This window comes from Mytilus edulis, chromosome 12 (assembly GCF_963676685.1).
Source record: "Mytilus edulis chromosome 12, xbMytEdul2.2, whole genome shotgun sequence".
Classification (NCBI taxonomy): Eukaryota; Metazoa; Mollusca; class Bivalvia; order Mytilida; family Mytilidae; genus Mytilus; species Mytilus edulis.
The window spans coordinates 77,700,704-77,725,492 of NC_092355.1; the positions used below are offsets into that span (position 1 = coordinate 77,700,704).

The following is a 24,789-nucleotide window of genomic DNA, read 5'->3' on the forward strand; positions in this document are numbered from 1 at the left end:
TTTATTCTAGTTAACCTTTTTTAAAGAGTGTGTGTTCTCATTGTTATAAGACGTGTCTCGGTACTTGTCTATCCACCGTTTATATTTTTAGTTACGAAGTTTTATTTGCAATTCTGAACGGATATTGATTTGAAGGAATTCTATCCCTATTACTAACACAATTCTATATTAATAATGTTGTTAATACATCAAATAAGATAATAAGAAAAGTAATCTTGAATTGTATACAATTTCTAGAATTTTACGTAACTCTATGTTGCGTAAATGTATTCATGTTACAGACACACACACTTCGTGCACTTCTCTAATAGTTGATTAGTTTCACTCGGTTCTAGTTTGTTGTTGCATTTATTCACTGCTCAGATAATATTTGCGTCATTGTTCTATTAGTTCATTGTTGATTACTTTTGTTTATATAAAAGTTACTTAGATTTTGAAATGGTGAAACGAATTCGCTTATCAGCTTCCTCAGCAGATAGTTGGGAAACTGATTGGACAAAATGTTGTTTGTGTCAGGGGTTCACAACAGACCTACTGAAATCGTTAGACGAAGGATATACAATGTTAGGCAAAAATATCCCTCTTTTTCATGAATTAAATGCCCTCCCTATCCCTCTTGATATTCGGCGATTAAACCACGGAGAGGGTATTGAAAGCACAATGAAAAAAGAAAATATCAGGTACCATAATTTGTGTAGGATAAAGTTCAATAATACTGAACTTGAGAGAACCCAGAAACGCAATAAGTTACCGATGCCATCTGGAACTTCTAGTGATTGTACGTCTCCTAAACTTTTGAGGTGTACTCCTCGTTCTAAATATCAACAACAAAATCCAGCTAAAAATGTGCATAAATGTTTCATTTGTGATAAAGAGTGACCTTTATCTGTCTTAAGAGAGGCAATGACAATGAAACTAAACCAACGACTTGTGGATTGTGCAACAGCTCTTCAGGATAAACAACTGTTGGCAAAGCTGAGTAGTGGTGATGTTATAGCACAAGAGATGAAGTATCACCTGTCTAGTAATGCAGCAGCTGTATATAAGATCAAAGAAGAGACAAATAGAGATCGAAAGCAGTGGCACACAGGAATAAACTATAATGAAAGAAACTGCATTAGCTGAGCTGGTTGCATACATTTTTGAAACTCAAAAGAAACTCTGAAGAGTCGGTTGTGTTTTGATTAGCAGACCTGGCAAACCTGTAAAAGGAAAAATTGGCACAGCTTGGTTGTTCTTCTGCACAGGTACATTCTACTCGACTGAAGGACAAGCTATTGCAGAAGATGCCTGAATTAGAAGCACACACAAAGGGCAGAGAACATGGACCGGATATTAGATCGCAGTTAGACAACATTTCTACAAAGTCTGACTTAGCTCTGGCCCAAATTTTAATGTTTAATTATCATCAAAACAGGCAAAAGGTTACAGTGCAACAAAGACATTCAGCTGATTGCGAGACACCGTTTTGTGTGTACTTTGGACTGTTACTCTTTGCAAAAACCAGGACGAGACAGCTAGTAGATACATTATTTCAACATGGGTTATGTATCTCTTACGATCTGGTACTAGAAATATCAACTCAACTAGGTGAAGCTGTTGTTGAACGTTATTTAAATAAAGGTGTGGTATGTCCGCCTTTATTAAAGGGCAAAGTGTTTACAACAGCTGCAGTGGACAACATAGATCACAACCCAAGCTCAGCAACATCAAAATCATCTTTTCATGGGACCGAAATCTCTATTTGTCAACATCCAATGAAAGATAATATCGGCGTTTGAAGGAATCAGTTAATACCACCTACACTTTGGGTTGCCTTTGGAAAAGGAAAAGACCTGAGATGGATTCCGATTCACGAAATTAATCATGCTCTTGGTCCTAAATCAGAAGCTTTGCCCTTTTATCATCCTTTCACTGGATGTGACACGGTCTCCACTTTTCATGGAAAGGGTGAAAAATCGGCATGGCAGATGTGGGAAATATTTAATGATGTAACCGAGGTTTTTAAACGATTAAGTTAGAAACCTGTATTAGTCAGTGAAGCTGATATGGAGTTGATAGAGGCATTTGTTGTGGTTATGTACGACAGAACTACAACAACATTTGACATCAAGGAATCCAGACTGGAACTGTTTGCACGCAAACAAAGACAATATGACACCATTCCACCCACTAGAGCTGCACCACTTGAGCATACCAAACGAGCTACATACCAAAGTGGCCATGTATGGGACAGGCAGTCACACATGATCAACATCTACCTAGTCCTGGTGATTGGGGATGAGTTAAGGAAAATGCAGATGGAATGTGGATTCCTCATTGGACACAATTAGCAGCAATAGCTGCATCTTGCCAGGAGTTACACAAATGTGGCTGCAAGAAAACTTGTTCTGGTAGATGTAAGTGTTACAAATCTGGCTTGACCTGTACAACATTGTGTTCATGTAGCTGTTAAAACGGAATACATCGTAAATATTGTAGATTATTACACTGATCAATCCTCCAGCATGTCTAACATAATTACCGATATACCAAACGGACATTTTTATCGTATATCTATACCACTATTATTTCATTCGAGTGTACGAATTTTTACGACCCAAACCGGAAGTAGTGATTTATTTTTACAATTGTTGTCTGTTTGACATATTTTCATATCATTTTATTGTATTTCAAATAGTTTTTATGACATATATAGTGTTGAAAATGGTTAGGACAGTTTTTTAATCTCCACGATTGAGCAAAATGATGTCAATTTTGAGTTCAAGATGGCCGCCGTGAAAAAAATCAAAATCATGATGGCTACCCCTCTAATATGATAAAGTACTCCCTAATGAACGTATATGCCAAATCCCTTGCTTGTATCACCATTTGCATGATTTTGTCAAATTTCGGTACTAAGCCGCCCCACTAATATATATGATATAACAAAGAATATCGTGATGTATTAAACAATGCTAGTATACTTGATTGAAGAATAAGATTGCGGCCTATTAAGGTATTCCATATTTTACTGTGATTATTTTATTCATCAGAAAGGACAATAAATTGCGGAAAAAAAAGGTAGGATGATTATATTAAAAAGTGGGGCAGAAAGTTACCAAAGATTTCATCAGATGGTTTTCCTTAATATTATCGTTCTCAGATACTTGCTAGTCACTGGTATTAAAGAGATAATAGTAACTGCAATTACGATTATCCCAATATGGCGACGGCAGATAAAGGTAAAATCTTTACAGTCAATTTACTTAAATGTAGCATGTTTTTGTCAATAGTTACTCAGCTGCAAGGTTTTTCTATACCATTACATCATATTTGAATCGTAACGGTGCACTGGAATTGTCTAAGCGCTTTGAAAATTGCCGTTGAAAAATTCGGGATGATAATCGTAACTCTATGGAATTTTTCTTGTTTGATAATCGTAATTTCTTTATCAGATAATAGTAACTGAAAATTAAATGTGTCTTTCAGATTTCAATGGTATTGTTTGTATTAAAATGCAAATGTACAGTTAATTGATGACATTAACGGAAAATAAAAAAAGATTAAGAAACTTACAGGTTAATATTTAAGACAAATTTACTTATGTATCTCTCGATTTATTGGCGTTTTTTTTTTTTTACAAAACCGTGATTTCTTGTCACAGCCACTTTGAAAAAAATGTTTTTGATCTTTACAAGTATTTTTTTTGTGCAGTCAGTACATGGAATTAGATTTAACATTTTTTAAGCAAAGAAACATACTATTTTTAGAGGGACTAATAAGCTATGGATTCCTGGCATTTCCCTAGACGCCCTATTCAACATTTATGCTCAATGTTTGCAAGAGATATAAACATAAGGGTCTTACAAAAGAAATGATGTGTTAATAACGGCACTTAAATTGTTGACAAAAAAGAGCACATAAAATGGTCTCAAATGAACCAGAGTGATACCGTATTTTTGTTAATGTGCACTTCGAAACGGTTCAAATCTCCTTCAGTATCTGGTTTTAAAATTATGAAACAAAATCAGTGTACAGCTTGATATGTGTTTTGATGAATATAATCATTCTTGTTACTATTGCAATATGGAGATTGTACACTACAAAACAATTATTGGGGATTTTTATTTTTTTCAATTCTATTCGTGTAAAACAAATAGCAAGGGTTAGTTTCATGTAACTTTCAGTATGTTATCAACATAATATAGGGATGATGTCAACTACAAAACATTTTGTCCACTACGATCCAAGCGGTTTTGTCCACTCGACACTCATGAAATGTCCACTACGTAACATAAGTTGAACGTTCATATGTGAAGTACTGTCTAATATTTATCGATAAAAAATGGTTCTCACATTCAGAAAAAAATGAGATCTTTCTAGTTTATGTAAAAATGCCCTTATAACAGACAACAATATGCATTACCTTTTAATGTATACATGTTGAAGGCCGTACATTAACCTATAATGGTTTACTTTTTTTAAATTGTTATTTGGATGGAGAGTTGTCTCATTGGCACTCACACCGCATCTTCCTATATCTATGTACCTGTTCAATATATTGACAATGAAGCAGCTGTCGGGTCAGGTATTTTGGTAAGTAGATATTCTAATTGTTTTCAAAGTTTCAATGTTATGTGCGCGTTTAAGGTGGGGGGTTTTTTGGGGAGAAAATGGAGGGGGATAAGCAATATCCCATATCCCAAAAGTGCAAAACTGTTGTTCTTAATTTCTCGTCAAACTGTCTCTGGCGAATACTAAACGTCTTTCCTACTTCATTATGGCATAACGGGTATGGACTAGAATTGAACCAGCAGTCGCTTCCCGGGGGAATAAATAGCACACATAGCCACTTGCATTTAATGATTTAAAACAATAATTACTATATTTAATATGTTTTTATTCAGGATAAATCAATGTTCTTTAACAGTCGTAGGGCCAGCTGAAGGACGCCTCCGGGTGCGGGAATTTCTCGCGACATTGAAGACTTATTGGTGACCTTCTGTTGTTGTTTTTTCTATGGTCGGTTTGTTGTCTCTGTGATACATCATTCCTCATTTCCATTCTCAATTTATTAATCACAAATCGGATGTACGGTGACACATGCGTTTCCCCTGACAAGTATTGCCATAACTTAGTATCCGATAACTTCCTATACAATTGCCTCATCGCTCAATCCCATATTTTGTGATATTCCTAGTTTTTGGGAGTTTTCTGTATTTTAACATAGTTCGTGTTTTTCCCATATCCAAATTTCTTAAAGCTTGTTCACCCTTCCAATTTTATGATAGTATGTAGCTGTTTTCATTAGAAACATTAATAATATATGCACAAAAAGATATGTCATAAGATGTTGAAACGTGATTAATTCATCACCATAATTTCATCATGTGCTATCAGATATACGTTTTTAGTGTCAATATCAATGAAACACTATCCAGTTACGATTATCTTCGCATTTTTTAATACCATAATTACGATTATCTTTTTTTCCGAGTTACGATGATCATCCCGAATTTTTCAACGGCAATTTTCAAAGCGCTTAGACAATTCCAGTGCACCGTTACGATTCAAATATAATGTAATGGTATAGAAAAACCTTGCAGCTGAGTAACTAGTGACAAAAACATGCTACATTTGAGTAAAATGACTGTAAAGATTTTACCTATATCTGCCGTCGCCATATTGGGATAATCGTAATTGCAGTTACTATTATCTCTTTAATACCAGTGCTAGTGAACGTTCATAAGCCAAAAATAAGGCGAAAGTTACCGAATGGACATTTAAACTCATAAATCTAAAATATGACGAAAAATACCGAATGGACATTCAAACTCATAAATCTAAAATAAGACGAAAAATACCGAATGGACCTTCAAACTCATAAATCTAAAATAAGCCGAAAAATACCGAATGGACATTCAAACTCATAAATCTAAAATAAGACGAAAAATACCGAATGGACATTCAAACTCATAAATCTAAAATAAGACGAAAAATACCGAATGGACATTCAAACTCATAAATCTAAAATAAGACGAAAAATACCGAATGGACATTCAAACTCATAAATCTAAAATAAGACGAAAAATACCGAATGGACCTTCAAACTCATAAATCTAAAATAAGACGAAAAATACCGAATGGACATTCAAACTCATAAATCTAAAATAAGACGAAAAATACCGAATGGACATTCAAACTCATAAATCTAAAATAAGACGAAAAATACCGAATGGACATTCAAACTCATAAATCTAAAATAAGACGAAAAATACTGAATGGACATTCAAACCCATAAATCTAAAATAAGACGAAAAATACCGAATGGACATTCAAACTCATAAATCTAAAATAAGACGAAAAATACCGAATGGACATTCAAACTCATAAATCTAAAATAAGACGAAAAATACCGAATGGACATTCAAACTCATAAATCTAAATTAAGACGAAAAATACCGAATGGACATTCAAACTCATAAATCTAAAATAAGACGAAAAATACCGAATGGACATTCAAACTCATACATCGAAAATAAACTGACATGCAAAAAAAAACCCAGGGGTTATCTTAGGTTCTCATGAAGGGTGTATTTATCTTAGGTTCTCATGAAGGGTGTATTTATCTTAGGTTCTCATGAAGGGTGTATTTATCTTAGGTTCTCATGAAGGGTGTAAACCCCGGGGGTTATCTTAGGTTCTCATGAAGGGTGTATTTATCGTCCTGCATTAATATGCAAACACAATTTGCTACATTTTTTTCTGAAATATAAAATACTGATTTTCAAAAATTTACTTACAACTGACATGACTGATGTGTTTCTTTCTTTTTTTTTTTTTAAACCAAAATTAGAACATATATATTGTGTTCTGCTCTTTGGTCGGGTTGGTGTCTCTTTGAGGCAGTTTCCGTTTCCATCGTCAATTTTGAAATATAATTAAGATTAAGATACTAGCTTCCTTAGAACATAGATTAATCAGTTTGCAAATCGGTTACACTACAGCTCGCATGCATTTATTAAATTATGCAGATAATTCAAAAAACCTGGAATGGCACTTTTATAAAAATAACCGGGAGGTCGATCTACGAGTAGCGGTGAAGAAATGTAAATCGCCATAATTACTATTCGAAAAATACCGACTACTCCATGTATGTTTAATTGAAAAAATGAATATAGGAAAGTTCATATAAGATATTGAAAAATTGACAATTACAATAGGATTATTAATAGACCTATAATACTTTTATATCTAAATAAGTAGATGTGGTATGATTGCTAAGTAGACAACATAATATACGAACATTTTCTGGTATAGACCCTTATGTCGTCTAGTATTGGACTAGTTCCTTTATAATATACAAAATTATATATATTGCTCGTATACTCTCGATGATACTCGTATACTCTCTATAATGGATGATACTCGTATGTATACTCTCTATAATGGATGATACTCGTATACTCTCTATAATGAATGATACTCGTATACTCTCTATAATGGATGATACTCGTATACTCTCTATAATGGATGATACTCGTATACTCTCTATAATGGATGATACTCGTATACTCTCTATAATGGATGATACAAACAAACAAATAATCACATAACCATACACCATGTTCAATCCGGGAAAAACAGTCATTTACACAACTTCCTGTTTGGGTCAAGCCGCCAAAAATAGAGGTCATCAGAAGTGAGCTGAGGGAGGAAAAACTTTAGAAAGCGACCATTAAAAAACTATGATAGAGTATGATCCACTTTTTTCGAAATTAAAATTGAAGTAAAGAAATGTTTTGTATGAAGTATTTACGGTAGTTTAAACAGGTCTCATTAAAAGTGTCTTGCACGGTGCATTTTTTAAACAGGGTCCCAGATAGTTTCAACTGGATGAAAAAGTTGAGTAATTTTAGAACTTATCCGCAATGGAATAAATAGCGATTAGGTGTATTCGTACCATTAGAGTAGATTTATCTGTAAAAACATATAAGTTAACTAATTCAGTGAAAATATTTAGTGATATATGTTAATAAAATAACGGTACTAATTTTCTTGCACCAGATGCGCATTTCGACAATACATGTCTCTTCAGTGATGCTCGTGGCCAAAATATTTGAAATCCAAAGCTTATATAAAAGATGAAGAGCTATAATCCAAAAGGTCAAAAAGGTATAGCCAAATCCGTGAAAGGAATCAGAGCTTTGCATGAGGGAGATACATTCCTTAATTTATAATAATTTCTAATATTTTGTAACAGCAAATTTTAATAACACAAAAAATCCGTATGTTCATGCCAGTACCGAAGTAAAGTTTCGAAATGATGGAAATCGATTTTAAAAAAGGAGCTTGTCGAAACGGCTTTCTTATGAAATAATAAAGTTCCTATCGTCTCCTACAATAGAAAATAAGAAGGCGTCATCTTGTACAATTTGAACAACGCAAAATATGTACATGTACTTCTCTTGAACTGAATTTTAATATGCGTTTCCTTTTCTACATTGGCTAGAGGTATAGGGGGAGGGTTGAGATCTCATAAACCCAGCCGCAATTTTGCGCCTATCCCAAGTGAACAGGAGTCTCTGGCCTTTGTTAGTCTTGTGATTTTTAATTTTAGTTTCTTATGTATAAATCGGAGTTTAGTATGACGTCCATTATCACTGAACTAGTATACATATTTTAAGGGGCCAGCTGAAGGACGCCTCCGGGTGCGGGAGTTTTTCGCTACATTGAAGACTCATTGGTGACCTTCGGCTGTTGTCTGCTCTATGGTCGGGTTGTTGTCGCTTTGACATATTCCCCATTTCCTTTCTCAATTTTACAAAACAATTAAGTAAAAAAAAATACAATTTGAGTGAATTTAAATTAAATACATAAGCGAACTCAATCGACTAGACGATAGTTGTTAGGATGTTGCAGGTCCTTTTTGTACTATGGTATTGCTATTAAAAATTGTTTTGGTTGATTTTCAGATATGGACAGAACCACCTTAGTCAGTTTTATTTCGTGTCTTATTCTCGTGTGTCCAATGAACGGTGAGAACGTTATTATAAATACTAGAGGATGAGAAACATTTTTAACTCTATTGTGATTTTAATAAAACTCTAAGAAATGCCTTTTTTCAACACATATTTACTAAAAAATAATAACTTTAATAATTTAACTGAAGAAGAAAAAAATCATTATTTACTAAATCCATCAACGCCTTACAAACAAATAAGTTAGGATCCTTCTTGAAAAAGTCATTAGAACTGAGGGCAGGGGACTCTTAACAGCTTGTTTGTTGTTATAAATTTTGATGCTGTTTTTATTGCGTATGTGTGATATGTATGTATATATATTTTTGTGTTAATATATGTTATTCGCAAACTATAAAGTTTTTACTGCAATAAAATATTTGCTTTGATTTGATTTTAAAATTAATCACTGAAAATGAACAAACGAATGAATGATCAAACAAATGAACGAACGAACGAACGAACGCGAATGAATGACATTTCTATTCGATTTTATAACTGTCTCAAATGAACAAATGAATGAATGAATAAACATCAAACAAAAGACAGCCTATAGACAACAGACACTGAATTATATGGTGAAATCGAAGACTAATTCAAACCAGCTAAAAGTCGAATGAAAAAATAGGTATCAAAGACAAACAGAACGAATAAACGAATCATTTCAATTAATTTAGATGGATGGAGGCTACGGATTAGATGTTCAAGTGATTTTTCATATTCTAAAAAAAAACGCGCACCCAGGACCGCAATAACACATTACAACATAGTATATGAATATAGCCTGACTTTGTAAATGGGGTATAGCCTAACAATCTCATAATTTCCAAAACTTCTCTCGTCTCCAACCTTCATGTATATCTTCAGACCATACATGCTATAATATAATACAATAAAATGTATTTTAACAGTTAACTTGCATTTTCTGCTAAAGAAATAACTAGGTATAACATGTACATGCTTTGTACATATATTTTTTTTTTAAACAAAAGATACTTTTTTACTCGTCATTTTATTGTTTTATGTTTTAATTGAATTATAAGAGTTCAGTGCTTCTTTCTGAATCGCAGCTAGTACAAGAACATTCTTCAGGTTAGAGGTTATTAATAAACTAATATCTCTCTAAGATGTTGGCAATACTAAACCCTTATTTATGTATAATATAAAAATGAGAACACGTGGTATGGTTGACAATGAACCAACTATCTGCCAGATTTAAAATGAAGTGGATGTAAGCAATGATAGACAACCGCACGGCCTACATCAATGAGAAAAAAATACCGTTAAGTCGGCTTTGAAAGGCCCCGACATGAAAATATGAAACAATTGAATTGAGAAAGGCAACTGCCTAATTAATAATAAAACAAAATTGACATGTATCAACGAAACCCACTGGAATACAGATTCAGGACGGAACAGACACATATATAAAGAATATGGCCGGGTTAAACATGTTTGTAAGTACACAGCCCTCCCCTATCCCGGGACAGTGGTGTAACAGCAAAATATATGAACACTTTTGGTCATGCATGTCGGTACAAATCACCTTTTTTGTCTGTCGAATCCCTAATTTTTCACATAAAAAAGGAAAAACAGACCAGTACTGGTATTGTACTGATTGTGTGGAGCTTGAAGATCAATGTTACAGCGAGTCGGAGCTATTAGTAGAATACCGGTACCAGAGAACTCTTTTCGTCAGAAAACAATGTCAAACATTCAAACATACTATCCACACTGATCTGTGTCCACACTTGTAACAGAATGAAATATATATTACAGTACACGGGAAACATCATCACTCAGAAGACAAGCCTGACATCCATTGGGATTGGGATAGTAATAAATACGACGAATGTCCAACGTCTGACTACTGTAACTATTTCTACAGTCAATGTACCGTAAGTTACTGTCTCATAGTAATAAATACGACGAATGTCCAACGTCTGACTACTGTAACTATTTCTATAGTCAATGTACCGTAAGTTACTGTCTCATAGTAATAAATACGACGAATGTCCAACGTCTGACTACTGTAACTATTTCTACAGTCAATGTACCGTAAGTTACTGTCTCATAGTAATAAATACGACGAATGTCCAACGTCTGACTACTGTAACTATTTCTATAGTCAATGAACCGTAAGTTATTGTCTCATAGTAATAAATACGACGAATGTCCAACGTCTGACTACTGTCACTATTTCTATAGTCAATGTACCGTAAGTTACTGTCTCATAGTAATAAATACGACGAACGTAAAAACGTCGGACTACTGTAACTATTTCTATAGTCAATGTACCTTAAGTTACTGAGTTAGAGTAATAAATACGACGAATGTCTAACGTCTGACTACTGTAACTATTTCTATAGTCAAAGTACCGTAAGTTACTGTCTTAGAGTAATAAAATACGACGAATGTCCAACGTCTGACTACTGTAACTATTTTTACAGTCAATTTACCGTAAGTTACTGTCTCATAGTAATAAATACGACGAATGTCCAACGTCTGACTACTGTAACTATTTCTATAGTCAATGTACCGTAAGTTACTGTCTCATTGTAATAAATACGACGAATGTCCAACGTCTGACTACTGTAACTATTTCTATAGTCAATGTACCGTAAGTTATTGTCTCATAGTAATAAATACGACGAATGTCCAACGTCTGACTTCTGTAACTTTTTCTACAGCCAATGTACCGTTAGCTACTGTCTCATAGTAATTAATACGACAAATGTCCAACGTCTGACTATTGTAACTATTTTTACAGTCAATGTACCGTAAGCTACTGTCTCATAGTAATAAATACGACGAATGTCCAACATCTGACTATTGTAACTATTTTTACAGTCAATGTACCGTAGGTTATTGTCTCATTGTAATAAATACGACGAATGTCCAACGTCTGACTATTGTAACTATTTCTATAGTCAATGTACCGTAAGTTACTGTCTCATAGTAATAAATACGACGAATGATCAACGTCTGACTACTGTAACTATTTCTACAGCCAATGTACCGTAAGCTACTGTCTCATAGTAATAAATACGACGAATGTCCAACGTCTGACTATTGTAACTATTTTTACAGTCAATGTACCGTAAGTTATTGTCTCATAGTAATAAATACGACGAATGTGTAACGTCTGACTACTGTTACTATTTCTATAGTCAATGTACCGTAAGTTATGGTCTCATAGTAATAAATACGACGAATGACCAACGTCTGACTACTGTAACTATTTCTATAGACACTGTACCGTAAGTTTTTGTCTCATAGTAATAAATACGACGAATGACCAACGTCTGACTACTGTAACTATTTCTATAGTCACTGTACCGTAAGTTATTGTCTCATAGTAATAAATACTACCAATGACCAACGTCTGACTACTGTAACTATTTCTATAGTCAATGTACCGTAAGTTACAGTAACTGTTTCAAAATATTGTAACTATTTCCACAAACAATGTATTGTTAGTTACCATGAGTGTGAGTTTGACTGTCCCTTTGGTATCTTTCGTCCCTCTTTTACTGTCTCGGAATAAAGTTCAGTTAATGTACCGTTAGATACTGCCTCGGGGTGATGCAATTAATATGTCTCCAGTGTTTGCACCAATTGTTACTGTAATTATTTTGACAGTCAATGTGTTGTTAGGTACTGCCCCAGAATGATATAATTAAATAACCAATGAATATGTGGTATGATTTCCAATGAGATAACTCTCCACAAGAGACCAAAATGACACAGAAATTAACACTTTTAGGTCATTGTATATATATATGGTCTTCAACAATGAGCAAAGCCCATACCGCGTTGTCAGCTATAAAAGGCCCCGAAATGACAATGTAAAACAATTCAAACGAGAAAACTAACGGCCTTATATAGTCAGTTACTCTATATTATTAACCAACTTGCTACAATATGTACAGAAATGCCCATGCTTTATAAAAGGAAAATTTCGACATCTGGTCATTATGAACGGAGAAATTGCTACAGCCAGTCATTACGAGATCTCAGTCATGCATTACGAAATCTCAGTCATGCATTACGAAACCACACCCGTGCATTAAGAAATCACAGTCATGCATTATGAACAGTTGAAACGGGATATCGATTAAAACAAAATGTCGTTTATTTCTGTTAATAAGTGTGTCATTTTTTTTATTCTTTTTTAAACTTAATATCATAAAAATAAGTTTAATAAATGATGTTCATTTACATTGTTTTGTAACGACTTGAAACGGAAATATTTCACAGCCTTTTTCGAGAACGATCACTGTTTCATTTCCGTTGTTCAATCCTCAGAATGCATTATGCAGACTTTACTGTCTGATTAATTCTTCCCAGCTACTTTTTATTTGCTAGATGAAATGAATTTTAATAGCATAACATTAAGTACTTGGATGAGAAATCAGAAATTACATCTGACAGTCACAATGTTGACTAAAATTCCATGCGAAATTGAATGCGAAAAGACAAGTTGAAGTTCAGCTATGAAATTCCTGTATCTTCTTCACGGTAAGTTTTTTACTCTTTGTTTAATCGAAGAATAAAACCATTTAATAAAAATTTTATGAAACGGGCTTTTCTGTATTGGTCCTGTTGTAGTTTGTGGATAGCTGTATAATTTTGGATCCGAGACTCGAAGACTGTTCTTGAATGAAGTTGCCTTTATAGTTGGTTAATAAAAGTATCAATATATGGACTTTTTCATATTGGCCCTGTAACATGCCCTTGATATTAATAATGGCCTCGGACAGTTGTAATGGCCCTCGGCGTTGCCTCAGGGCCATTACAACCATCCTTGGCCATTATTAACACCTTGGGCATGTTACAGGGCCAATATGAAAAAGTCCATACATTAATACTATAATAATAATGTAATTTTTCTACAGTAAGTTTCCGGTCAGTTACTTCTTCGGAGTAATGTAATTAGTTCTACAGTTAATAATCGTGAGTCACTTCTCCGAAGTATTGTTAATATTTCTACAGTCAAATTGTTCTTTATCATTTACAGTCAGATAAAGGGTATGAAGTACGTTGTAGGCAGTGTTCATTCTTCCAGACATGTATGAAGGATGTTAACCGTATGACTGATCCTTGTGACGATGTTTACATATGTAAAGGTATGTATGAAAGATGTTAACCGTATGACATATCCATGTGACGATGTTTACATATGTAAAAGTATGTATGAAAGATGTTAACCGTATGACATATCCATGTGACGATGTTTACATATGTAAAGGTATATATGAAAGATGTTAACCGTATGACATATCCATGTGACGATGTTTACATATGTAATGGTATGATTGAAGGATGTTAACCGTATGACCGATCCTTCTGACGATGTTTACATATGTAAAGGACCTGGTATGATTGAAGGATGTTAACCGTATGACCGATCCTTCTGACGATGTTTACATATGTAAAGGTATGTATGAAGGATGTTAACCGTATGACCGATCCTTGTGACGATATTTACATATGTAAAGGTAGGTATGAAGGATTTTAACCACATGGTTGATCCTTGTGACGTTGTTAACATATGTAAAGGTATGTATGAAGGATGTTAACCGTATGACCGATCCTTGTGACGATGTTTACATATGTAAAGGTAGGTATGAAGGATGTACACCACATGGTTGATCCTTGTGACGTTGTTTACATATGTAAAGGTATGTATGAAAGATGTTAACCGTATGACTGATCCTTGTGACGATGTTTACATATGTAAAGGTAGGTATGAAGGTTGTTAACCGTATGATCGATCCATGTGACGATGTTTACATTTGTAAAGGTATGTATGAAGGATGTTAACCGAATGAGCAATATTTGTGACGATGTTTACATATGTATAGGTATGTATAAAGGATGGTCACCTCATGACCAATCCTTTTGCAGATGTTTACAGATGTAAAGAGATTTAGGTAGATGTGGTGTGAGTGCAGATGAGACAACTCTCCATCCAAATAACAATTTAAAAAAATAAACCATAATAGGTCAATGTACGGCCTTCAACACGGAGCTTTGGCTCACACCGAACAATAAGCTATAAATGGGCACCAAAGGGTATGAATGAAATATGTTAACCGCATGACCAATCCATGTGACGATGTTTACATAGGTAATACTTTAATTGTTCAACTAAGAAGTAAATAAATCCCTTTGTCCCTTCTTTATATTATAAGAAAAAGATACAACGACCAAAAAAGTAAGTTTAGTGTTGTAACACTGCATGCTGCGGTAAAAAAAAATGTTTCCTTATTTAACATGACAGTTTTAATTCAATATTGCCAATTTGGCTTTAACTTTGTTTAGGCAAAATAATTCCTGATGAAGGTAAATTCAGGAAATGTATAACCCCGTGAATTCCGGCATCAGTCCGTGAAGTTCAGCACGGGTTACATTAAAGTCTGTAGGTCTATAATCGACACTTTGGCTGCTTTAAACGCAAGACCGTATAAAAATATATACAAATTTATTAACACAAGTTTACAGTTCGAAAGCTAGGGGAAGACTGCCCCAGCAACAGTTTACAAAACATAAATTAATTCAAAGATAAGGGTATTAAAACATTATAAAAGGTTGACAAATATAAATATACTTGTCCAATGTTATGTAATAATAATAGGATTATTGTCCTCCGGCTAAACTTTATAAAATAGCGATAATTGCTTTTGTAGTTCAAGTGTTAGATACATGTATTATCTCTCACACTCTTGACAGCCATCGGATTATGTTGTAAAATAGTAAATCTATAATTAATCTCTTTGGGTATTTAAAATAAAGAAACATTATATTTAAGAATAAAGAAACATTTAAAACAAGAAATATTCAACTTAAAACTAAAATGAGAAATATTCAATTTAAAACGAAAGTTCATATTACTAATCAAAACGAGAGTTCATATACATATTCAATTCAAACGAGAGTTCCTATAAAGCACTTTGAAAATTATAGTTAAAGTTCCCAATGTCACTTTTCTTCCGGTTATAAATGCAACACATTTATATAGTGTTACTTCATCTCGTAAACAAATATTGTCCTCGCATGATACATTTTATTTGTTCGCAACAATCTATTCCAAATTTCAGATGTAGAAACGTTCAAACAAGGTATTGGAAGTCTTGTCATTCTGGTCGTTGTCAGTGTAATGACGGCGGCCATGTTTGTTGTTACTAGCTGTGTCTGTTACAAATACAGAATGCTGCAACATAAACTGAAGAAAAGTAACATGTCAACCAAGCATAATGCTATAAGTGCAATTTATCCAGGTATAATTTTTATATTATATTGTAAATAAATTGAGAATGGAAATGGGAAATGTGTCAAAGAGACTACAGCCCGACCATAGAGTGGAAAAAGCCGAAGGCCACTAATGGGTCTTCCATACAGCGAGAAAATTCCGCACCCAGAGGCGTGCTTCAGCTGGCCCATAAACAAAAATATGTACAAGTTCAGTAATAATGAACGTCATGCTAAACTCAGAAATATATAAAAGATATAAAAGAGACTTAAGTTTAAAAAAAATCGTACAAGACTAACAAATGCCAGAGGCTTCTGATTTGGGACAGGCGCAAAAATGCGGCGGGGTTAAACATGTTTTTTGGAGATCTCAATCCTCCCCTATATCTCATATTTTTTTTTCATTTGCCAAAAGTAACAACAGAAAACAAACAACAAAAACAAAATGAATTTCACCGTATAGACTGCATATTTCAAACGATCTCATTATTACACTAGAACCACTGATTAAAAGATAGAGAAGTTAATCGATTTGATATACAAGTGATAATACTTATTTCGTTGATATTTCGTTTATTTGGACGATTCACTTACTTTCATGTAGAACAATAACACCAACACATATGAAACCCATCCAAACACTCATTGAACTTAAAAAGATACGTATGACTTTTAAATAAACCATATACTATGGATAACACATTTATTTTTAAGTTTCAGGCAATGGTGCTCATGTGACCAACACGTCAGATGATTTTTATAGAATTGCCAGTCCACCTCCACCATACAGAGAACGCAGTGGTAAGTATTGTTAGTCCTACCTGACACGTGACTCACTTTTAGCCTATCAAACTATTTATTAGACTATATATGTGGCGTGATTGTTTTTTATTTGCTCGTCACTTTTAGAAATTTGTCCAAGCCCACTTTAATTGCAGTCTATTCCCTGTACCACTGTAATGATGAGGGGCAAATAGATGAACAGACGGACAGACAGATGTACGGACGGACGGTATACCATACTACGTCCCGATTGATACGGACGTATACCAAAAAATCAATCTAAGCTGTAGATTCATTGTTATTTAAAGGAACTTGAAATGAAAGGTATAATTAAGTTTGTAATTCTGAAATGTTATAAAATTATGTATTTGGTTTATCTGTTTATTGTGAAATGAGATCTCAGTTATTCCTCTTTAATAGACATGAATTAATGGGACAGTAAATACAAAAATTATTAAAAAACGATAAAGACTCTAGTTTAAAATCAAACAACTTTTTATGTTTAAAAGTAATAATTTTCCGTGGAAAATACTATTTTTCAAAACAGTATGAATGTAAAAGAACAGAATTTTATAAATCAAAATTGTCGTCCTTTGAAATTAGAAAAGTGACAATGTATACATTTGCTTGCAAAAAAACGAGGAAAAAATATTTATTTGGTGTTAAAGTTTGGCTTCTAGAAAGTTGAGTAATTTGATGTTGGGTTTGTATTCACGGAACAATTCTCTAACAAGTTTATTTTACAACAGTTAAGTATTGATTTCTTAAACGTTTTGTCTAAAGCTTATTAATAAGTGAAAGCAAGCAAACTTTTTTTCATTTTTCACAAGACAATCTTAAAGAAACAGATGATTAAATGCTTTTGTTTGAATGAAAAATGTTAAAACCAATCACCTATCACACGTCATATAATTCGACAGTCAACTCTTAGACCCCGCTATCACCCGTCAAAAAACAAACTGACAATGCCATTGCAAAAAGCAAAAAAAACACAAAACACAAACAATGCAAGAGTAGCAAAACACAACGTAGAAAACAAAATCAATACGAAATCGGGGGTGGGTTTTAAAAGCCTTCTAGAGCTATATTGATAGAAAAATCTATAAAAGAGGGACGAAAGATACCAGAGGGACAGACGAAAGATACCAGAGGGACAATCAAACTCATAAATTGAAAATAAACTGACAACGCCATGGCTAAAAATGAAAAGGACAAACAGACAAACAATAGTACAGATGACACAACATAGAAAACTAAAGAATTAACAACACGAACCCCACCAAACACAAGGGGTGATCTCATGTGCTCCGGAAGGGTAGGCAGATCCTGCTCCACATGTGGCACCCGTCGTGTTGTTTATGAGATAACAAATCCGGTAAATAGTTTAATTCGGTAGGTCATATTCATGAAAGGGAAGGGGATTGTAGTTACGACGTAAGGAACATATCCGAAGTACGTATCAAAATAAAAAACAATAATTGATAGTTGTTTATTATTCCACAGATGCACCGCGGGACCAACATTTTAACGCCATCCCGAAAACAGACCAGTACAAGGCACCAAGGGTAGATGTCACAAAGAAATGATTCACAGACGGACGATGAAAACTATTGTATAATTAATATTTGGTTTATTAAGCAAAAATCATTTTTGTTTTCAGATTCTCTCAATCGAATGATTCTGTTTGACAATTCTCATGAACTACAAATCATAGCTTATAGAAAGCTTGTGTTATATGTACATGTACCGTATGAATTACCCCCCCCCCCCCCCATCCCCCTTACAAATTGTTCCGCTTATCAAATTTTCATCAATAATTACACTTATTGCGAACATAATGAGACATTTCCACCTATCCATCTTCTGTTGTTCAATCCTTTTTTTTGTTTTTGTCAGTTTTATTGTTCCATTTAATAAATACAATAGCTATTGTTTCTTATCGACTTCTTCCACAATTCTTAGCATGATTTCTATAGACTTTTGTTTCATTTTTTTATTTTTCTTATTATTGTTTTATAGTTCCATTGAATATATACAATAGCTACATATATTGTTCCTTATAGATTTCTTGCACGTTTCTATAGAATTTTCTTTTTTTTTGTAGTTTTTGTTTGGTGTTTTTTTATATATCGAATACAATTTAAAAAAGAAGAACTTCATCATTTTCAAGTGTTTATTGATAAAACACAAAAAGAATCAATAGAAAAAATGTTGAAATTTAGTTGGAAATCAACATTTATGTTTGAATCACAGTTACGTTCAAAAGATTGAAAATATATTATTGATATAAAATAAATACAACATCCCATGCAATTTTGTGTACTTAAGGTTTATGTACCCTTCTGTAGCCATTTTTGTACGAACTTTTTAAACTTCAATTGTATCAAAACTACAGATATTATGAATAATAGAGATAGGCCATTTTGTACATATTCCAAGGGGAAACTTGATGCAAAGCATTATTTTTTACTGTTCCATTGCATTTAATAGAAAAAGAGGACTTTGTGGCAAATAAATCAAGATTTTTATAGAAAATCCACAGCCTTTATCCTTGTACTCTCATATTTGGCAATTTGATGACTGATAGATATAGGATTATTGCATGCAGTGCTAGCATTGATTTCCTTAAAACAAGTTTATAAATGTAGTTATTGGTTAAGACAAGTATAAATATGGCCAAAATCAAGTACACCTTTTAGGGTGCGCTCGACTTTAGTGACTCAGCACGAGGTGTTTTGGAATTTACAGACTACTTAGAACTTTTTGTAAAAAATAAACACTAGCACATCATAGAAAATCAAGTGAGTAATTTATGTTTCAAATTTTATAACAAAAATCTCTGTATTAAAGGCTGTGGATTTTCTATAAAAATCTTGATTTATTTGCCACAAAGTCTTCTTTTTCTATCAAATGCAATGAAACAGTAAAAAATAATGCTTTGCATCAAGTTTCCCCTTGGAACATGTACTAAATGGCCTATCTCTATTATTTATTATATCTTTAGTTTTGATACAATTGAGGTTTGAAAAATTCGTACAAAAATGGCTACAGAAGGGTACATAAACCTTAAAAAGTATTATCATGTCTTATTACCTATTTTTTACACAGGTGAACTAATCAATTAAGTGAGGGATTTCTCTAATCAGAAGTTTAAAGGTCACAGTGTATATATGTCGTGTACACGTTTCGATTTTGTACAGTGTACATGTTATAACTTTTAAAATGCAAAAATACAAGTTATAACATGTACAAAAGTACCTCATACATGTTATAACCTGTACAAAATATTGCTTAAAAATGGTTTTTATTAACTTGTACACAATTTTAAATAAATCTAAATGAAGTAAAATATACATTTAAATTCACCAATGCATAAACAACAACAATAAATAGGCCAGAACGTGTCTGTAGAGGACAATGATCACAAAGTTTCAGAAATATATGTTTCATGACTTATGTTGGCAAAATGTGTTTTCATGTAATTGTATGTTTTATGTAGTCCATCATGGCTTAAATAGGTGTGACACTATTTACTTAAAGCTTGCATTTCATCAATGACAATTACATTAGATACTAGTAACTAAATTCTTCCAAAAATTTTAAGAACGATGCTTAAACATTTTGGGTAATACTCCTCCCTCTCGTTATATAGCATGCAAAGACTAAAACAATGTCTTATACGCTTACTCTGTAAAAGCAAGAGAAAGCTGAAATGGTTTTCATTGAACCACGCTTCATTATCAATATCTTTGGATCTACTCTTCAACATTTTTGGCCTTCAGCATGACTTATGTAAATCTATAATTATTTTTTTTATATAAACTATAAGATCATTGCATGAGGCGGATGTCATTTTGATGTTTTAAATATATAACCTCTACTTTGAAAGCATGTATTTGTGTCCTTTGGATGTCGTCTGCTCCATGGGCTGGTTGTTGTCTTTTAGACACATACCCCATTTCCATTCCCAATTTTATTTGTAGACACATCTGTCCTAGCTATCCTCTTATGTCTTTTAGTGTCAACTAGAATGAAAGTATTTTACTATTGGCCTCAAAGTGGACACTCATAATCATAATTCATCAAATAAAGATATGTCCATAGATAGTCATAAGAGGATCATAAGACATGTCCTAAGATATGTCTTATGACAAATTTTAGGAATTCTTCGTAATACCGACCCCTGGACATTAACTGTATCAAAAAAGGACAAAACACGCTAACATGAAGGAATAATAAAAACGTTATGAATATGTTATTGAGGTCAATAACATCTGTTGTGATAATAGAAACATATCCTTATTTTTCGATTTTGTACAAGTTAAAACCATTTTAAGCAATATTTTGTACAGGTTATAACATGTACGAGGTACTTTTGTACATGTTATAACTTGTATATTTGCATTATACAAGTTATAACATGTACAATATTTTAAGTGGTCTCCTAAAACAGGTTGGACTGGACACGTGTATATACTAACTTTCTGAAATTGTTTGTTATCTCACCCCTTATTTCATTGATTTTATATTTACATTGAGACATAGATCAAATTTATTCGTTCAGTGTGTGTTCAAATGTCAATTGATTGGGTAATATAAAAATGAGAATGGAAATGGGGAATGTGTCAAAAAGACAACAACCTAATCATAAAGCAGACAGCAGCCAGCAGCCGAAGCCTGTGTGTCTTTCTATGTTGTGATGTTACACTAAATTGTTATTGGTAAGGGTGGTCGTTGTTTACCTATCGAAACGTTTAAACCCGTTGCATTTGTTAACACCTGTATTAAACCTGATGTTCAGTGGACCTGGGGCCGGTAACAAGAAGCATTCTTATGTCTTAAGATTTAATAATGTAACAAGACCCAACCTCAGACCTATCTTATAATGATTGACAGCCCTTAATGTTTTGAAAAAGTGCATGATTTAAGAACGATTCTTACGTCTACCTTAAAACGATCTTACTAATTCCAGTAACACAAAATAATTCTTAAATTTTGGTCAGTTATTAAGTGTTCTTAAAACAAACTTAGCAACTTAGGGGTGTATCAAGAACAATTCGCAATAGCTTCACTTGATATTTTTTGTAAGAGTGGTCCCGACTACTCTTAGCTGTACATTCACTTGTTAATAATAGAACAAGTTGCTTTAAAAAGTTAATACATGAACCTTAGAACTTTTTTATTCTAATTATTAATTCATCTGAATAGGAAATTATATAACAGTGTTTTCTTTGCCATGTGTGTGGAGGATGGTAGTTTCTCTTTATTGTAAATCATTACAATTTTGGCTTGTTGAGAGAAGTGTTAAATATAAAGCAATGAGGAATTTGTGACCTTTTTCAATTTTAAACCAAGAGTTCCAAATGGTGTTTAAATCATCTCTTCTTAAATTTTACGGAAGCCATCATGAGTTGGTTGACCGTTATGGAATATCCGTTCATTATGTCGTAACTACAGTCCCATTCCTTTTTCACGAATGTGACCTAACGAATTGGACTATTTACAGGCTTCGTAATATAATGAACAACACGATGGGTGCCAGACATGGAGCAGGTTCTGCTTACCCTTCCGGATTATCTGAAATCATCCCCAGTTTTTAGTGGGTTTCGTGTTGCTGTTATACACCTATTTTTGACATTTTTGCCTATTGTGTCTGTTTTGGTATCACCAACCCAGTTGTCAGCACTTCAGTGTTGACATGAATATCAATTATGTGGTCATTTTTATAAATTTCCTGTTTACAAAACTTTGAATTTTTCGAAAAAAAACTAAGGATTTTCTTATCCCAGGAATAGATTACCTTAGCCGTATTTGGCACAACTTTTGGAAATTTTGGATCCTCAATGCTCTTCAACTTCGTACTTGTTTGGCTCAAAGTGATAAATATTTTGATATGAGCGTCACTGATGAGTTTTATGTAGACGAAACGCGCGTCTGGCGTACTAAATTATAATCCTGGTACCTTTGATAACTATTGTTGTCATTGTTCACGCATCGTTATCAATATAATGGAATTTGATAAGACTGTCATACAAGTGAGAGGTTCAGCTTTTTCAACCAGGTTCAATCCATCATTTTTTACACTTTGAAAATGCCTGTAACAAGTCAAAAAATTGTGACTAGGATGGAGAGATGTCTCAATGCCACTTATAACACATCTTCTTATATCTTTCCAGTACAATAAAATAAACATTGGCAAATGAAAAAGTGGACACAAACATCAAAATTTCACACATCAAATTAACCTATCAAAGATCAAACTATGATAGGACCCGACATATAAAATTTAAAACAAATTAAGCACGAAAAGTGAAGACCTGGTATATGTATAAAACAGTTAACAAAAGATAAATTTGATATACTGCTTAATACAACTCAGTGTAACAACTGTTTCACAAACCACGCCTCTTTTGGGAAAATATATATAAGTTCACCCACTGGTGGTTCCCACATATGATCTAAACGATTCGTCTCATGAGACACAAATTGGAAACTTTACCAGTATAAATGCACATGAATAGCGACCAAACTGAGTTCTAATGTAGACCTAAAGTGAAAGGAGTTGTAGTACAGAACTTTTGGTAATAAATAGTAAAACGGCTTGCCTTAGAATTCAGATATTTTACTTCCCAGTTGATGACTGCTTTAGTTTTGTGTAAAGACGTTGTCCCTCATAAAAAAAAGTCACTTAATTAAAGACCAAACAGCCTATTCATTTCTATCAATGATTTTTCCTTTAAACTTTGTGTGAAGGAGTTGCATGATTTGAGGAACAAAATATGATGAAAAAATTGGGGGTCACCGACTTAGTTTTGTCACTATAGCAACCTCAGTTTCGTGTTTTCACTAATATTAACATAATATTTGCTTGTTATCTAAACTCTCAAAAAAATGCTTTATATCAACCCTACAAGCATAATTCTTCTTTCACGTTAAACAGTAGATTTTTATCTTTCAAATACAGGTTCAAGAGTTTAAGGCTCATATTGATTTGATCTTTAAAAATATGATTTATTTCATTCCCGCCAAAAATTAAACGTAAAACTGAAAAACGTTTCCAGTATTAAAAAATATCTACCAGTGATTTCTTCATTAAAATTAGAAGAAGGAAAGTGCCATATGTACTCTTCAAAATAAAGCAAAAAAAAATGTATGTCACCGATGTCTGAAGACACATTTGGTTTCCGGACAACTTCAATTTTAGTGAATGGATCTATATAAATCTTAAAGAAGGTTTAATACCACAAAAGGAATGTTGGGATATATTTGGGAATGATGGTTCCAACCGTTTACGAAAAAGGGGTATAAAAGAACCATTTTTTTTTTTAATTCAGGATAATTAATTATAAATATAGTTTTGTATAGGAATTTCGATTGCTCTTATATTGTACCATAGTGTTCAATACCACAGGTAAAAGGTTATGATTAATTTTTGGGGTTATGGTACCAACAGTTTAGGAATGAAGGAACAAAAAGGGACAACAAACAATCATGTTTACTTTGTATTTTCCGGAAAATTACTTGTGTGTAAGTTTTTGGATCTTTCTAGCATTGTACCACAAGGAACAGTATCACAAAGGGAAGACTGGGATTAGGTTCGGGGATAATTGCCCCAAACATGCAGAAATTAGGGATAACAGAAATGGCAAAAAAAACCAACATGTTTCTAGTTTCCACAGACAATATCTTGTGTTTAAGTGTATTGATCTCTCTAAAATTTTACTACAAGGTTTATTTATAATACCACAAA

At 33.3% G+C, this 24,789-nt stretch overlaps 1 protein-coding gene across 3 annotated transcripts; it reads left to right on the top strand.

Moving 5' to 3' along the window:
• The first annotated feature begins 2,913 nt into the window (after positions 1 to 2,913).
• LOC139497221 (uncharacterized) lies at positions 2,914 to 19,325 on the top strand. 3 transcript variants are annotated; one of them, XM_071285351.1, is made up of 7 exons: positions 2,914 to 2,998; positions 8,958 to 9,020; positions 10,782 to 10,900; positions 14,023 to 14,131; positions 16,106 to 16,285; positions 16,971 to 17,057; positions 18,543 to 19,317. In XM_071285351.1, the coding sequence occupies exons 2-7, from the start codon at positions 8,960 to 8,962 to the stop codon at positions 18,623 to 18,625; spliced, it is 639 nt and encodes a 212-aa protein (XP_071141452.1). In that variant the 5' UTR covers positions 2,914 to 2,998; positions 8,958 to 8,959; the 3' UTR covers positions 18,626 to 19,317. The 3 variants fall into 3 exon arrangements, with proteins under 3 accessions (XP_071141452.1, XP_071141453.1, XP_071141454.1); XM_071285352.1 differs by having other exon boundaries at positions 2,920 to 3,063; positions 18,543 to 19,318; XM_071285353.1 differs by lacking the exons at positions 2,914 to 2,998; positions 8,958 to 9,020; positions 10,782 to 10,900 and adding an exon at positions 10,959 to 11,060 and having other exon boundaries at positions 18,543 to 19,325.
• Positions 19,326 to 24,789: the final 5,464 nt, after the last annotated feature.

What these genes read in the sequence shown, in the direction of transcription:
- LOC139497221 (XM_071285351.1), top strand. Translation starts at nt 8,960, where the DNA reads ATGGACAGAACCACCTTAGTCAGTTTTATTTCGTGTCTTATTCTCGTG. An exon ending in CGATGTTTACATATGTAAAG is followed by an intron (nt 14,132 to 16,105) that starts GTATGTATGAAA and finishes TCCAAATTTCAG; the next exon opens with ATGTAGAAACGTTCAAACAA. An exon ending in ACCATACAGAGAACGCAGTG is followed by an intron (nt 17,058 to 18,542) that starts GTAAGTATTGTT and finishes ATTATTCCACAG; the next exon opens with ATGCACCGCGGGACCAACAT.